Source organism: Lampetra fluviatilis, chromosome 56 (assembly GCF_964198595.1).
Source record: "Lampetra fluviatilis chromosome 56, kcLamFluv1.1, whole genome shotgun sequence".
NCBI classification, from domain to species: domain Eukaryota; kingdom Metazoa; phylum Chordata; class Hyperoartia; order Petromyzontiformes; family Petromyzontidae; genus Lampetra; species Lampetra fluviatilis.
The window spans coordinates 8,926,176-8,941,212 of NC_136330.1; the positions used below are offsets into that span (position 1 = coordinate 8,926,176).

Sequence of the window (15,037 nt, forward strand, 5' to 3'; positions counted from 1 at the left end):
GGGCGTGGTGCTGGCCACCGACCCTATCGTGTGCCGTGCTGGTCTTCATAGGCGCTGCTCACTAACAGCACTTGCGCCACACGGGGGATCTTTGTCTTGTGTGTGAGAGTGTGTTTGTGTGTGGTGCTTTATACGTTGGTCAGCGTGTTTGTGCATTTGTCAGTGTGTATATGTGTCTGTACGTGTACATGTTTGCGAGCGTGTGCGAGTGCCAACGTGTAGCTTTAACAGGCTGTCGGGGCAAGTGCTGTTAGCGAGTAGCACCGATGCAGGCCGATGCGGTAGACGAAGGGGGTGGGTGGGTGGCCAGCACCACGCCTGGCCACATTTGTCTCCCTAGTGACGATGTTTACACACCACACGAGGGAGTCATTTGAGGCCGAGTCAATCTAGGCGAGGCACAGGACTGCTTGGAATTTTCGCCACTGCTATGGGTCGTGAGTGGGACTTGAACTCGGGCCGCCGGGTTCTTTGTGCAGCGCGCTAACCGCTGCACTCCCGCTCCCCGCACTCTCACGCAGCCGTAACTATAAAGACAAAGATCCCCCGTTAAGCCTTAACAGACTGCTGGGTCAAGTGCTGTTAGTGAGTAGCAGCATCTATGAAGGTCGGCACGGCACGCGAGGGGGTGGGTGGCCAGCACCACGCACCAACACACAGACTGACACACACAGACTGACAAACACACACAGAGACTGTGATCTGGCTCCAGGTGTTCCACGTCACGTGTTGCACCAAAGTGACCCCAGACAAACTCCGCAATACTGTACTGTATATACACAGAACCCCTTAACACAGCACGGATGGGGCACAGCCCAGCAGTGGCACGAGCAAGCTCCCCCCGTCTCGACACGAACGCACACTCGCACGTACACGCACGTACACGCACGTACATGCACGCACACGCACGTACGCGCACGGACACGCACGCGCGCCGCGTACGCGCATGTTGCATGGCCGCCCAGCAGAGAAAGCGACGGCGCTGGGACCGCACCGCGGCACCGTCCACAGTGCCGGCTCGTGTCCATCACGGGATCCACTCGGCACCGCACTCCGCCAGCCTGTCCACTGTGAACTCACACGGCGCCACAACGCTCCGGTCTGTCCTCACGGCGCCGCAACTCGCCAGTCCGTCCGCTGGAGCAGATGAAGATCCGCAGTGTCAAGCGTCCACCGTGGGGTCCACTCAGCGCCGCACTCGCCTCGAGTGTCCAGGGCGCAGTCCAACTGGGGACCGGCGCTCTGTCCCGGCACTCGCTCAGCGCCGCACTGTCCGGAGGCCCCAAGCAGGAAGTCCTTCAGGCCTCATGGTCCCCGGCTTCCTCCTCCAACCCTCCTCTCACCACCACGTCGATGACGAAAAATTGAGCGATGGTGGTTGTGGTGATCAGCTTAGTGGTGGTGGTGATGAGCATGACGGTAGTGGTGGAGGTTGGAGTTGGTGAAAATGGCGTTGGTTGTTGTGGATGTGTTGGTAGTGAAGGTGATTGTGGAGGTGGTGGTGGAGGTATCGGTTGTGGTTGTAAAGGGGGTTGGTGGTGGTGGTTGATGGTGGAGATGGCGGCGGTGGAGGTTGGTTGTGGTGGACGTAGTGATGATGGAGGTGGTGGTTGGTTGTGGTGGTGGTTGGTGGTTGGTGGTGGTGGAGGCTTCACTTGCGGAACGGAGCCAGGCGGCTGAGCCCCGGCCACAGGCGCTTGCGCCGGGGCTCGGCGAGGGAGATGACCGGCTGCTGCAGCAGATGCTGCGGCACGGAGCCGTGCTTCTGCTGCCAGGACAGCGGCGCCCCCGGCAACGCCGACCCGGCCGGAGCTGGCGCAGGCGGGGCGGGCGCTGGAGACGGCGCGGGGGGACGGGGCACGAGGGGGATGGGAGATGGGGGACAGAGACATGGGCACGTAAAGACGTGGGGACACGGGGACATGGAGACACGAGGACATGGAGACAAGGGGACATGGGGACATGAGGACAGGGATGAGAGGGGACAGTGTGCTTGAACACAGCGTGAATGAAACTAAACAGCCGGCAAGCCCAGTCCCCAACATGGCCTTGTTTGCACGCCTCTAAATCTTCATCCCCATGAACGCAAACACCGGAGCGTCGCTCGGCGACGCTCGCACGGCCAACGCGCAGAGCTCGCCGCTCCTCGCGAGGCACCGTGTCGCATGCCGCGTCGCGCTCCGCTCAAACTCACATGGACCGACGACAGCCAATGACAGCAAAGGGAATGCCCACGGACTAAGAGAAAATGAATTATTCCATTGTAGTCCACGGCCATTTCTCTTTCATAGAATTTGTTTGAGCCGATCCCAAAAACAAATTCAACCTCAGGCAGAGCCAGGCAGGGTGAGTCAGGGTGAAGCGGGGTGAGTCAGGGTGAAGCGGGGTGAGGCGGGGTGAGGCGGGGTGAGGCGGGGTGAGGCGGGGTGAGGTAGTGGCTGATCCCAGGGGGGTTGGAGGGGTGCTATGGAGGCGATTGGCATTGAGAGGAGATGGATCGAGTGTCTTGTATTAACGTGGAGAAGCCCTTCAGCACGTGGGGAGCTGTGGCCCCGCTGCGTCCCCTCGGGCTCCGCTCCGCGAGGCCCTCGCGAGGGGGGTGGCCGAGGGAGGAGACGGAGCTACTGGCGCTGCGGACGCGGCGCGACAAGAAGACGGATCGTCGGGCGGTGCAGCGTCTCGCGGGGGCACGGGTTGACGGGCGAGAATGAGCACGCTCTGTGCGGGCACCGGCATTGTTACAGCGAGGGGCGATCGCTGGTGCCAATGCTGTGCGCGGCCCCCAATTTAGCTGTAGCCGAGTAAGGATTCATCTCTCCCCTCCACCGCTCCCCCCCACCGCTCCCCCCCACCGCTCCCCACCACCGCTCCCCCCACCGCTCCCCCCCACCGCTCCCCCCCACCGCTCCCCCCCACCGCTCCCCCCACCACCGCCGGGGGCCTGCAGACATGCGCCTGCCGCTTGTAGTGTTTCTGTGCAGGCAATGCGACCGGTCACCTATTCGGTCGGGGGGGGTCCTACCGGGGGGGGCAGGGGGGGTCCCATTACTCCTTGGGCTGTCCGGTCACCCAGGACACCGCCCGCCGGATGATCCCCACCGCCAGTTTGGGGGACATGGGGGGGGGGGCGCGGAAACACGGCGGGGGAGACGCGGGGGGGGCCGGGCGGTAGCGGCGGAGCGGGAGACAGGAAGTGACGTCATGGAGGGAGGACAGGGAGGGTGCGGAGCCTCGCATGGAGGACTCCAGGTGGAGGCCTTCCCTCCCGGGAGCGGAGACACACGGAGACAGAGAGAGACACACGGAGACAGAGAGAGAGGGGGGCAGAGGGACAGAGGGCGAGACAAGTCAGAGAGACAGCGAGAGACACAGGAGACAGCAGGGCACGTAGGAGAGTCGCGGAAACACGAGTAGAGAATGACGCAACTTGCTGCCTTGTCCACATCTCAGCGAGTGGTTGCGCCACAGGGGAATTGAAGGGCGTGCGCGGGATCGTGACGATCAATCGCTCCTCCACAGACGTGTCACGCGGTGAGGAAAAGCGTCACTACGGATGAGGTAAATGATAGAGGCCCACCGACTGACGCACTCGCCACCCACACGTGGGCGAGTGTTCCCACGAGCGAGTGAGTGAGTGGATGAGTGAGCGTGTGAGTGAGTAGGTGAGTGGGTGAGTGGGTGCGTGGGTGAGTGAGTAGGTGAGTGAGTGAGTGAGTAGGTGAGCGTGTGAGTGAGTGGATGAGTGAGTAGGTGAGTGAGTGAGTGTGTGAGTGGGTGAGTGAGTAGGTGAGTGAGTGAGTGAGCGTGTGAGTGAGTGGATGAGTGAGTGGGTGAGTGAGTAGGTGAGTGGGTGAGTGGGTGAGTGAGTAGGTGAGCGTGTGAGTGAGTGGATGAGTGAGTAGGTGAGTGTGTGAGTGGGTGAATGAGTAGGTGAGTGAGTGAGTGAGCGTGTGAGTGAGTGGATGAGTGAGTGGGTGAGTGAGTAGGTGAGTAGGTGAGTGGGTGAGTGAGTAGGTGAGCAAGTGAGTGAGTAGGTGAGTGGGTGAGTGAGTGGGTGAGTGAGTAGGTGAGTGAGTAGGTGAGTGGATGAGTGAGTAGGTGAGTGAGTAGGTGAGTGAGTAGGTGAGTGAGTAGGTGAGTGGATGAGTGAGTAGGTGAGTGAGTGAGTGTGTGAGTGGGTGAGTGAGTAGGTGAGTGAGTGAGTGAGCGTGTGAGTGAGTGGATGAGTGAGTGGGTGAGTGTGTGAGTGGGTGAATGAGTAGGTGAGTGAGTGAGTGAGCGTGTGAGTGAGTGGATGAGTGAGTGGGTGAGTGAGTAGGTGAGTAGGTGAGTGGGTGAGTGAGTAGGTGAGTGGATGAGTGAGTAGGTGAGTGAGTAGGTGAGTGAGTAGGTGAGTGAGTAGGTGAGTGGGTGAGTGAGTAGGTGAGTGAGTAGGTGATGGATGAGTGAGTAGGTGAGTGAGTAGGTGAGTGAGTAGGTGAGTGAGTAGGTAAGTAAGTAGGTGAGCATGGGTGAGAAGTGGGTTGCTCACCTCGGGGCTTGCGGTTGCTCCGGTGGCTCCTGCACGCGTTCTGCACTGCTTCCTGCTTCTGGGCCTCAGTGATCACGAACCCTGGGGGGGGGGGGGGGGGGGGCACGAGGTGGGGGGGGGGCGCGAGAGGGGGAGTGTGAATGGGCCAGTGTGTGAGTGAATGAGTGAGTGTGCAAGTGTGAGTGAGTGTGTGTGAGCGAGCCAGTGTGTGAGTGTACGAGTGAGTGAGCGAGTGTGTGAGTGAGTGTACCATCGAGTGATTGGGTGTATAAGCGAGTGTGCGAGCGAGTGTGCGAGCGAGTGAGCGAGTGTGAGAGCAAGCGAGCGAGTGACTCCCCCCCCGAGCGCTCCACCCCTACCCGTCTCCTGGTCCTCCCGCACGCGCCTGCGCTCCTCGCGGAACGCGCTCTCCCAGCGCTGTTGGTCACCGTGGCGACGCGCGCACATTACGGTGACGGTCGGCGTGGCGACGCAGCGCAGCTTGAGGGCGTTGCGCGTGGCGACGCCGGTCTCCGCGTCGCGCCCGTCCTCCACGCACTCCACGGAGAGCGCGCCCGTCTCCACCCGCCCCTTGTAGTAGAGCACGTCACGCCGCAGCAGGTCCTGCACGGGGAGGGTGCACACGGGGGTAGAGCACGCGGGGAGAGAGCACAGGTAGAGCGTGCAGGGAGAAAGAGTGCGTGGAGAGAGAGTGCGTGGAGAGAGAGTGTGTGGAGAGAGAGTGTGTGGAGAGAGAGTGTGTGGAGAGAGAGTGTGTGGAGAGAGAGTGCGTGGAGAGAGAGTGTGTGGAGAGAGAGTGTGTGGAGAGAAAGTGTGTGGAGAGAGAGTGCGTGGAGAGAGAGTGTGTGGAGAGAGAGTGTGTGGAGAGAGAGTGTGTGGAGAGAGAGTGTGTGGAGAGAGAGTGTGTGGAGAGAGAGTGTGTGGAGAGAGAGTGTGTGGAGAGAGAGTGTGTGGAGAGAGAGTGCGTGGAGAGAGAGTGTGTGGAGAGAGAGTGCGTGGAGAGAGAGTGTGTGGAGAGAGAGTGTGTGGAGAGAGAGTGTGTGGAGAGAGAGTGTGTGGAGAGAGAGTGTGTGGAGAGAGAGTGTGTGGAGAGAGAGTGTGTGGAGAGAGAGTGTGTGGAGAGAGAGTGCGTGGAGAGAGAGTGTGTGGAGAGAGAGTGCGTGGAGAGAGAGTGTGTGGAGAGAGAGTGTGTGGAGAGAGAGTGCGTGGAGAGAGAGTGTGTGGAGAGAGAGTGCGTGGAGAGAGAGTGCGTGGAGAGAGAGTGTGTGGAGAGAGAGTGTGTGGAGAGAGAGTGCGTGGAGAGAGAGTGTGTGGAGAGAGAGTGTGTGGAGAGAGAGTGTGTGGAGAGAGAGTGCGTGGAGAGAGAGTGTGTGGAGAGAGAGTGTGTGGAGAGAGAGTGTGTGGAGAGAGAGTGCGTGGAGAGAGAGTGTGTGGAGAGAGAGTGTGTGGAGAGAGAGTGTGTGGAGAGAGAGTGCGTGGAGAGAGAGTGCGTGGAGAGAGAGTGTGTGGAGAGAGAGTGCGTGGAGAGAGAGTGCGTGGAGAGAGAGTGTGTGGAGAGAGAGTGTGTGGAGAGAGAGTGTGTGGAGAGAGAGTGTGTGGAGAGAGAGTGTGTGGAGAGAGAGTGTGTGGAGAGAGAGTGTGTGGAGAGAGAGTGTGTGGAGAGAGAGTGCGTGGAGAGAGAGTGTGTGGAGAGAGAGTGTGTGGAGAGAGAGTGTGTGGAGAGAGAGTGCGTGGAGAGAGAGTGCGTGGAGAGAGAGTGCGTGGAGAGAGAGTGTGTGGAGAGAGAGTGCGTGGAGAGAGAGTGTGTGGAGAGAGAGTGCGTGGAGAGAGAGTGTGTGGAGAGAGAGTGCGTGGAGAGAGAGTGGGCAGGGTGTGAATGCGTGGGGAGGGAGTACAGAGGGGGAGAGATCACGGACTAGACGGAGTTTACATGCGGCTGACACAACCCGCTTGGATCACACGCACGCCGTTCACTCACGCCACTTGGCCCAGCAGTCTGTTCAGTCGATACGGCATGACCTTGTCTCGCGCGCGTGTGTGTGTGTGTGTGTGTTCATGCGCGTGTGTGTGTGTTCATGTGCGTGTGTACGCGTGCGTGCGTGTACGCGTGCGTGTGCGTGCGTGTGGTTACGCGTGTGTGCGCGTGTGTGCGTACGCGTGCGTGCGTGTGCGTGTGTGCGTGTGTGTACGCGTGTGTGCGCATGTGTGCGTGTGTGGGTGTGCGTGTGTGCGTGCGTGTGTGTACGCGTGTGTGCGCGTGTGTGCGTGTGCGCGTGTGTGCGTGCGTGTGTGTACGCGTGTGTGCGCGTGTGTGGGTGCGCGTGTGTGTGTGCGCGTGTGTGCGCGTGCGTGCGTGTGTGTACGCGTGCGTGTGCGTGTGTGCGTGCGTGTGGTTACGCGTGTGTGCGCGTGTGTGCGTGTGTGTGTGTACGCGTGCGTGCGTGTGCGTGTGTGGGTGTGCGTGTGTGCGTGCGTGTGTGTACGGGTGTGTGCGCGTGTGTGCGTGTGCGCATGTGTGCGTGCGTGTGTGTACGCGTGTGTGCGCGTGTGTGGGTGCGCGTGTGTGTGTGCGCGTGTGTGCGCGTGTGTGCGTGTGTGGGTGCGCGTTACCTTTTTGCAGAGCACGAGCTGGTGGTCAAAGAGGAAGGCCACCCTGTGCTGGGGCCGCCCCGCACCGCCGTGCACCGTCAGGCTCACCTCGCCCGAGTGCAGCAGCTCCGAGCTGCGCGCCAGCACGTCCTCGCCCTGCACTCGCGGGGACACGCGGGGACACGTGGGAACACGTGCGGACACGTGGGGACACGTGCGGACACGTGGGGACACGTGCGGACAGCCCCACCATCGCGTCCTGCTTAGCTCCCGCTTGTTGACCCGCACTGACCCAACTCTGGTTCCCACAGTCTCCCCGAGTGTTTGGGGGCTGCGTTCTCCTCGCAGCGTGGAGGACTGTGACGTTACATCGATCGACTCCACTTTGTGCGATCAGGTGAACGCTCAAAAGACCGGGGCTCACTTGCACTGGTGGTGACCTGCGGCATCAGCGTGCTGCCAGTATGAGTGGGCGATGATCACACGAAAAATGTTAACCGTCCACGTGTAGTGTGTCTCCTGTTCACGTGTAGTGTGTCTCCTGTTCACGTGTAGTGTGTCTCCTGTTCACGTGTAGTGTGTTCACCGTCACAAGCCCACCGCTGTATGAACCAGGGTGGCAGTGGGGCCGCTGCAGCGGCTCCACCTGCACTGCCACCTCCTGCAACCCCCTGCACCACCCCCTGCACCGCCACCTGCACCGCCACCTGCACTGCCACCCCCTGCACCACCCCCTGCACCACCCCCTGCACCACCCCCTGCACCGCCACCTGCACTGCCACCTCCTGCCACCCCCTGCACCACCCCCTGCACCACCCCCTGCACCACCCCCTGCACCACCCCCTGCACCACCCCCTGCACCGCCACCTGCACTGCCACCTCCTGCCACCCCCTGCGCCACCCCCTGCACCACCCCCTGCACCACCCCCTGCACCGCCACCTGCACTGCCACCTCCTGCCACCCCCTGCACCACCCCCTGCACCACCCCCTGCACCGCCACCTGCACTGCCACCTCCTGCCACCCCCTGCACCACCCCCTGCACCACCCCCTGCACCGTCACCTGCACTGCAACCTCCTGCCACCCCCTGCACCACCCCCTGCACCACCCCCTGCACCGTCACTTGCACTGCCACCTCCTGCCACCCCCTGGCGCTCACCTCCCAGTCCTGGATGGCGCTCTGCCAGCGCGCGATCCTCTCGACGTTCTCCAGCCGCCGCTTGCGCTCGTTGATGAGGCGAGCCACGTTGCGCATGGCATCCAGAGCCAAGCTCACGTGCCGGTGGTCACTGCGCACACACAGACAAAGATCCCCCCACGTGTAGCCTGTAACAGACTGTTGGGGCAAGTGCTGTCAGCGCGCGTGTCGCCGCGCGTGTGTCCCAGCGCGTGTCCCAGCGCGTGTCCCAGCGCGTGTCCCTGAGCGTGTCCCAGCGCGTGTCCCAGCGCGTGTCCCAGCGCGTGTCCCAGCGCGTGTCCCAGCGCGTGTCCCAGCGCGTGTCCCAGCGCGTGTCCCAGCGCGTGTCCCAGCGCGTGTCCCAGCGCGTGTCCCAGCGCGTGTCCCAGCGCGTGTCCCAGAGCGTGTCCCAGCGCGTGTCCCAGCGCGTGTCCCAGCGCGTGTCCCTGAGCGTGTCCCAGCGCGTGTCCCAGCGCGTGTCCCTGAGCGTGTCCCAGCGCGTGTCCCAGCGCGTGTCCCAGCGCGTGTCCCAGAGCGTGTCCCAGCGCGTGTCCCAGCGCGTGTCCCAGCGCGTGTCCCTGAGCGTGTCCCAGCGCGTGTCCCAGCGCGTGTCCCTGAGCGTGTCCCAGCGCGTGTCCCAGCGCGTGTCCCAGCGCGTGTCCCAGCGCGTGTCCCAGCGCGTGTCCCAGCGCGTGTCCCAGCGCGTGTCCCAGAGCGTGTCCCAGCGCGTGTCCCAGCGCGTGTCCCAGCGCGTGTCCCAGCGCGTGTCCCAGCGCGTGTCCCAGCGCGTGTCCCAGAGCGTGTCCCAGTGCGTGTCCCAGCGCGTGTCCCTGAGCGTGTCCCAGAGCGTGTCCCAGCGCGTGTCCCTGAGCGTGTCCCAGAGCGTGTCCCAGCGCGTGTCCCAGCGCGTGTCCCAGCGCGTGTCCCTGAGCGTGTCCCAGCGCGTGTCCCAGCGCGTGTCCCAGCGCGTGTCCCAGCGCGTGTCCCTGAGCGTGTCCCAGTGCGTGTCCCAGCGCGTGTCCCAGCGCGTGTCCCAGCGCGTGTCCCAGCGCGTGTCCCTGAGCGTGTCCCAGCGCGTGTCCCAGCGCGTGTCCCAGCGCGTGTCCCAGCGCGTGTCCCAGAGCGTGTCCCAGTGCGTGTCCCAGCGCGTGTCCCTGAGCGTGTCCCAGAGCGTGTCCCAGCGCGTGTCCCAGCGCGTGTCCCAGCGCGTGTCCCAGAGCGTGTCCCAGCGCGTGTCCCAGCGCGTGTCCCAGCGCGTGTCCCAGCGCGTGTCCCTGAGCGTGTCCCTGAGCGTGTCCCAGCGCGTGTCCCAGCGCGTGTCCCAGCGCGTGTCCCAGCGCGTGTCCCAGCGCGTGTCCCAGCGCGTGTCCCAGCGCGTGTCCCAGAGCGTGTCCCAGCGCGTGTCCCAGCGCGTGTCCCAGCGCGTGTCCCAGCGCGTGTCCCAGAGCGTGTCCCAGTGCGTGTCCCAGCGCGTGTCCCTGAGCGTGTCCCAGCGCGTCTCCCAGCGCGTGTCCCAGCGCGTGTCCCTGAGCGTGTCCCAGCGCGTGTCCCAGCGCGTGTCCCAGCGCGTGTCCCAGCGCGTGTCCCAGCGCGTGTCCCAGCGCGTGTCGCAGCGCGTGTCCCAGCGCGTGTCCCAGCGCGTGTCCCAGTGCGTGTCCCAGTGCGTGTCCCAGTGCGTGTCCCAGCGCGTGTCGCAGCGCGTGTCCCAGCGCGTGTCCCAGCGCGTGTCCCAGTGCGTGTCCCAGCGCGTGACGCAGCGCGTGTCCCAGCGCGTGTCCCAGCGCGTGTCCCTGAGCGTGTCCCAGCGCGTGTCCCAGCGCGTGTCCCAGCGCGTGTCCCAGCGCGTGTCCCAGTGCGTGTCCCTGAGCGAGTCCCAGCGCGTGTCCCAGCGCGTGTCCCAGCGCGTGTCCCAGCGCGTGTCCCAGCGCGTGTCCCAGCGCGTGTCCCTGAGCGAGTCCCAGCGCGTGTCCCAGTGCGTGTCCCAGCGCGTGTCCCAGTGCGTGTCCCAGTGCGTGTCCCTGAGCGAGTCCCAGCGCGTGTCCCAGTGCGTGTCCCAGCGCGTGTCCCAGTGCGTGTCCCAGTGCGTGTCCCTGAGCGAGTCCCAGCGCGTGTCCCAGCGCGTGTCCCAGCGCGTGTCCCAGCGCGTGTCCCAGCGCGTGTCGCAGCGCGTGTCCCAGTGCGTGTCCCAGCGCGTGTCCCAGTGCGTGTCCCAGTGCGTGTCCCTGAGCGAGTCCCAGCGCGTGTCCCAGCGCGTGTCCCAGCGCGTGTCCCAGCGCGTGTCCCAGCGCGTGTCCCAGCGCGTGTCCCAGTGCGTGTCCCAGCGCGTGTCCCAGCGCGTGTCGCAGCGCGTGTCCCAGAGCGTGTCCCAGCGCGTGTCCCAGCGCGTGTCCCAGTGCGTGTCCCAGCGCGTGTCCCAGTGCGTGTCCCAGCGCGTGTCCCAGCGAGTGTCCCAGCGCGTGTCCCAGCGCGTGTCCCAGTGCGTGTCGCAGCGCGTGTCCCAGCGCGTGTCCCTGAGCGTGTCCCAGTGCGTGTCCCAGCGCGTGTCCCTGAGCGTGTCCCAGAGCGTGTCCCAGCGCGTGTCCCAGCGAGTGTCCCCGTGCGTGTCCCAGCGCGTGTCCCAGCGAGTGTCCCAGCGCGTGTCCCAGCGCGTGTCCCAGCGAGTGTCCCCGTGCGTGTCCCAGCGCGTGTCCCAGCGCGTGTCCCAGCGCGTGTCCCCGCGCGTGTCCCCGTGCGTGTCCCAGCGCGTGTCCCAGAGCGTGTCCCAGCGCGTGTCCCAGCGAGTGTCCCCGTGCGTGTCCCAGCGCGTGTCCCAGCGAGTGTCCCAGCGCGTGTCCCAGCGCGTGTCCCAGCGAGTGTCCCCGTGCGTGTCCCAGCGCGTGTCCCAGCGCGTGTCCCAGCGAGTGTCCCCGTGCGTGTCCCAGCGCGTGTCCCAGCGAGTGTCCCCGTGCGTGTCCCCGCGCGTGTCGCAGCGCGTGTCCCTGAGCGTGTCCCAGTGCGTGTCCCAGCGCGTGTCCCAGAGCGTGTCCCAGCGCGTGTCCCAGCGCGTGTCCCAGCACGTGTCCCTGAGCGTGTCCCCGTGCGTGTCCCAGTGCGTGTCCCAGCGCGTGTCCCCGTGCGTGTCCCAGTGCGTGTCCCAGCGCGTGTCCCAGCGCGTGTCCCAGCGAGTGTCCCAGCGCGTGTCCCCGTGCGTGTCCCCGCGCGTGTCGCAGCGCGTGTCCCTGAGCGTGTCCCAGTGCGTGTCCCCGCGCGTGTCCCCGAGCGTGTCCCCGCGCGTGTCCCCGCGCGTGTCCCCGTGCGTGTCCCAGTGCGTGTCCCAGCGCGTGTCCCAGCGCGTGTCCCAGCGCGTGTCCCAGCGCGTGTCCCAGCGCGTGTCCCAGCGCGTGTCCCCGCGCGTGTCCCCGAGCGTGTCCCAGCGCGTGTCCCCGAGCGTGTCCCAGCGCGTGTCCCCGTGCGTGTCCCAGCGCGTGTCCCAGCGCGTGTCCCAGTGCGTGTCCCCGTGCGTGTCCCCGAGCGTGTCCCCGAGCGTGTCCCCGAGCGTGTCCCCGTGCGTGTCCCAGCGCGTGTCCCCGTGCGTGTCCCAGTGCGTGTCCCCGTGCGTGTCCCCGAGCGTGTCCCCGTGCGTGTCCCAGCGCGTGTCCCCGAGCGTGTCCCCGTGCGTGTCCCAGCGCGTGTCCCCGAGCGTGTCCCCGTGCGTGTCCCAGCGCGTGTCCCCGTGCGTGTCCCCGTGCGTGTCCCCGAGCGTGTCCCCGTGCGTGTCCCAGCGCGTGTCCCCGTGCGTGTCCCCGTGCGTGTCCCCGAGCGTGTCCCCGAGCGTGTCCCCGTGCGTGTCCCAGCGCGTGTCCCCGTGCGTGTCCCAGTGCGTGTCCCCGTGCGTGTCCCCGAGCGTGTCCCCGAGCGTGTCCCCGAGCGTGTCCCAGCGCGTGTCCCCGTGCGTGTCCCAGCGCGTGTCCCAGCGCGTGTCCCAGTGCGTGTCCCAGCGCGTGTCCCCGAGCGTGTCCCAGCGCGTGTCCCCGTGCGTGTCCCAGCGCGTGTCCCAGCGCGTGTCCCAGTGCGTGTCCCAGCGCGTGTCCCAGCGCGTGTCCCTGAGCGTGTCCCAGCGCGTGTCCCAGTGCGTGTCGCAGCGCGTGTCCCTGAGCGTGTCCCCGCGCGTGTCCCCGTGCGTGTCCCCGCGCGTGTCCCCGTGCGTGTCCCCGTGCGTGTCCCAGCGCGTGTCCCAGCGCGTGTCCCCGTGCGTGTCCCAGCGCGTGTCCCAGCGCGTGTCCCAGTGCGTGTCCCAGCACGTGTCCCAGCGCGTGTCCCTGAGCGTGTCCCAGTGCGTGTCCCAGCGCGTGTCCCAGCACGTGTCCCAGCGCGTGTCCCAGCGCGTGTCCCAGCGCGTGTCCCAGCGCGTGTCCCAGCGCGTGTCCCAGCGCGTGTCCCAGCGCGTGTCCCAGTGCGTGTCCCAGCGCGTGTCCCAGCGCGTGTCCCAGCGCGTGTCCCAGCGCGTGTCCCAGTGCGTGTCCCAGTGCGTGTCCCAGCGCGTGTCCCAGCGCGTGTCCCAGCGCGTGTCCCAGTGCGTGTCCCAGCGCGTGTCCCAGTGCGTGTCCCAGCGCGTGTCCCAGTGCGTGTCCCAGCGCGTGTCGCAGCGCGTGTCGCAGCGCGTCTCCCAGTGCGTGTCCCAGAGCGTGTCCCAGTGCGTGTCCCAGTGCGTGTCCCAGAGCGTGTCGCAGCGCGTGTCCCAGTGCGTGTCCCCGCGCGTGTCGCAGCGCGTGTCCCAGAGCGTGTCCCAGAGCGTGTCCCAGTGCGTGTCCCAGAGCGTGTCCCAGAGCGTGTCCCAGTGCGTGTCCCAGTGCGTGTCCCAGCGCGTGTCCCAGCGCGTGTCCCAGCGCGTGTCCCAGCGCGTGTCCCAGAGCGTGTCCCAGAGCGTGTCCCAGTGCGTGTCCCAGTGCGTGTCCCAGCGCGTGTCCCAGCGCGTGTCCCAGCGCGTGTCCCAGAGCGTGTCCCAGAGCGTGTCCCAGTGCGTGTCCCAGCGCGTGTCCCAGCGCGTGTCCCAGCGCGTGTCCCAGCGCGTGTCCCAGCGCGTGTCCCAGCGCGTGTCCCAGCGCGTGTCCCAGCGCGTGTCCCAGAGCGTGTCCCAGTGCGTGTCCCAGCGCGTGTCCCTGAGCGTGTCCCAGTGCGTGTCCCCGCGCGTGTCGCAGCGCGTGTCCCTGAGCGTGTCCCCGCGCGTGTCCCCGTGCGTGTCCCCGTGCGTGTCCCAGTGCGTGTCCCAGTGCGTGTCCCCGTGCGTGTCCCAGCGCGTGTCCCAGCGCGTGTCCCAGCGCGTGTCCCAGCACGTGTCCCAGTGCGTGTCCCCGCGCGTGTCCCCGAGCGTGTCCCAGTGCGTGTCCCCGCGCGTGTCCCAGTGCGTGTCCCAGCGCGTGTCCCCGTGCGTGTCCCCGAGCGTGTCCCAGCGCGTGTCCCAGCGCGTGTCCCGTGCGTGTCCCCGAGCGTGTCCCAGCGCGTGTCCCCGCGCGTGTCCCAGCGCGTGTCCCCGAGCGTGTCCCCGTGCGTGTCCCGTGCGTGTCCCCGAGCGTGTCCCAGCGCGTGTCCCAGCGCGTGTCCCCGTGCGTGTCCCAGCGCGTGTCCCCGAGCGTGTCCCCGTGCGTGTCCCGTGCGTGTCCCCGAGCGTGTCCCAGCGCGTGTCCCAGCGCGTGTCCCCGAGCGTGTCCCCGCGCGTGTCCCAGCGCGTGTCCCCGCGCGTGTCCCAGCGCGTGTCCCAGCGCGTGTCCCCGTGCGTGTCCCCGAGCGTGTCCCAGCGCGTGTCCCAGCGCGTGTCCCAGTGCGTGTCCCCGTGCGTGTCCCCGAGCGTGTCCCCGCGCGTGTCCCAGCGCGTGTCCCCGCGCGTGTCCCAGCGCGTGTCCCAGCGCGTGTCCCCGAGCGTGTCCCAGCGCGTGTCCCAGCGCGTGTCCCAGCGCGTGTCCCAGCGCGTGTCCCCGAGCGTGTCCCAGCGCGTGTCCCCGAGCGTGTCCCCGTGCGTGTCCCGTGCGTGTCCCCGAGCGTGTCCCAGCGCGTGTCCCCGAGCGTGTCCCCGTGCGTGTCCCAGCGCGTGTCCCAGCGTGTCCCCGTGCGTGTCCCCGAGCGTGTCCCCGTGCGTGTCCCCGTGCGTGTCCCCGTGCGTGTCCCAGCGCGTGTCCCCGTGCGTGTCCCCGTGCGTGTCCCCGTGCGTGTCCCAGCGCGTGTCCCCGTGCGTGTCCCCGAGCGTGTCCCCGTGCGTGTCCCGCGCGTGTCCCAGCGCGTGTCCCAGCGCGTGTCCCAGCGCGTGTCCCAGCGCGTGTCCCCGTGCGTGTCCCCGTGCGTGTCCCCGAGCGTGTCCCCGAGCGTGTCCCCGTGCGTGTCCCCGTGCGTGTCCCAGCGTGTGTCCCCGAGCGTGTCCCCGAGCGTGTCCCCGTGCGTGTCCCAGCGCGTGTCCCCTAGCGTGTCCCCGTGCGTGTCCCAGCGCGTGTCCCCGTGCGTGTCCCAGCGCGTGTCCCCGTGCGTGTCCCCGTGCGTGTCCCCGAGCGTGTCCCCGTGCGTGTCCCAGCACGTGTCCCCGTGCGTGTCCCCGTGCGTGTCCCCGAGCGTGTCCCCGAGCGTGTCCCCGTGCGTGTCCCAGCGCGTGTCCCCGTGCGTGTCCCAGTGCGTGTCCCCGTGCGTGTCCCCGAGCGTGTCCCCGAGCGTGTCCCCGAGCGTGTCCCCGAGCGTGTCCCCGCGCGTGTCCCCGCGCGTGTCCCCGCGCGTGTCCC

General features: G+C 66.7%; 1 protein-coding gene across 2 annotated transcripts in view; it reads right to left on the minus strand.

The window, feature by feature from the left end:
- Positions 1-607: 607 nt before the first annotated feature.
- Positions 608-15,037, minus strand: part of LOC144950181 (rho guanine nucleotide exchange factor 4-like) — an 18,625-nt gene continuing 4,195 nt past the window's right edge. The window contains exons 4-9 of one of the 2 annotated variants that reach the window (XM_078880260.1): positions 8,280-8,409; positions 7,142-7,276; positions 4,891-5,134; positions 4,532-4,612; positions 3,023-3,257; positions 1,747-1,833 (exon numbers count right to left, since the gene is read on the minus strand). In XM_078880260.1, the coding sequence (XP_078736386.1) occupies positions 3,046-3,257; positions 4,532-4,612; positions 4,891-5,134; positions 7,142-7,276; positions 8,280-8,409 (802 nt within the window). In that variant the 3' untranslated portion in view covers positions 1,747-1,833; positions 3,023-3,045. Of the gene's footprint in view, positions 1,834-3,022; positions 3,258-4,531; positions 4,613-4,890; positions 5,135-7,141; positions 7,277-8,279; positions 8,410-15,037 lie in introns of both variants that reach the window. The other variant, XM_078880261.1, reaches the window with a different exon arrangement.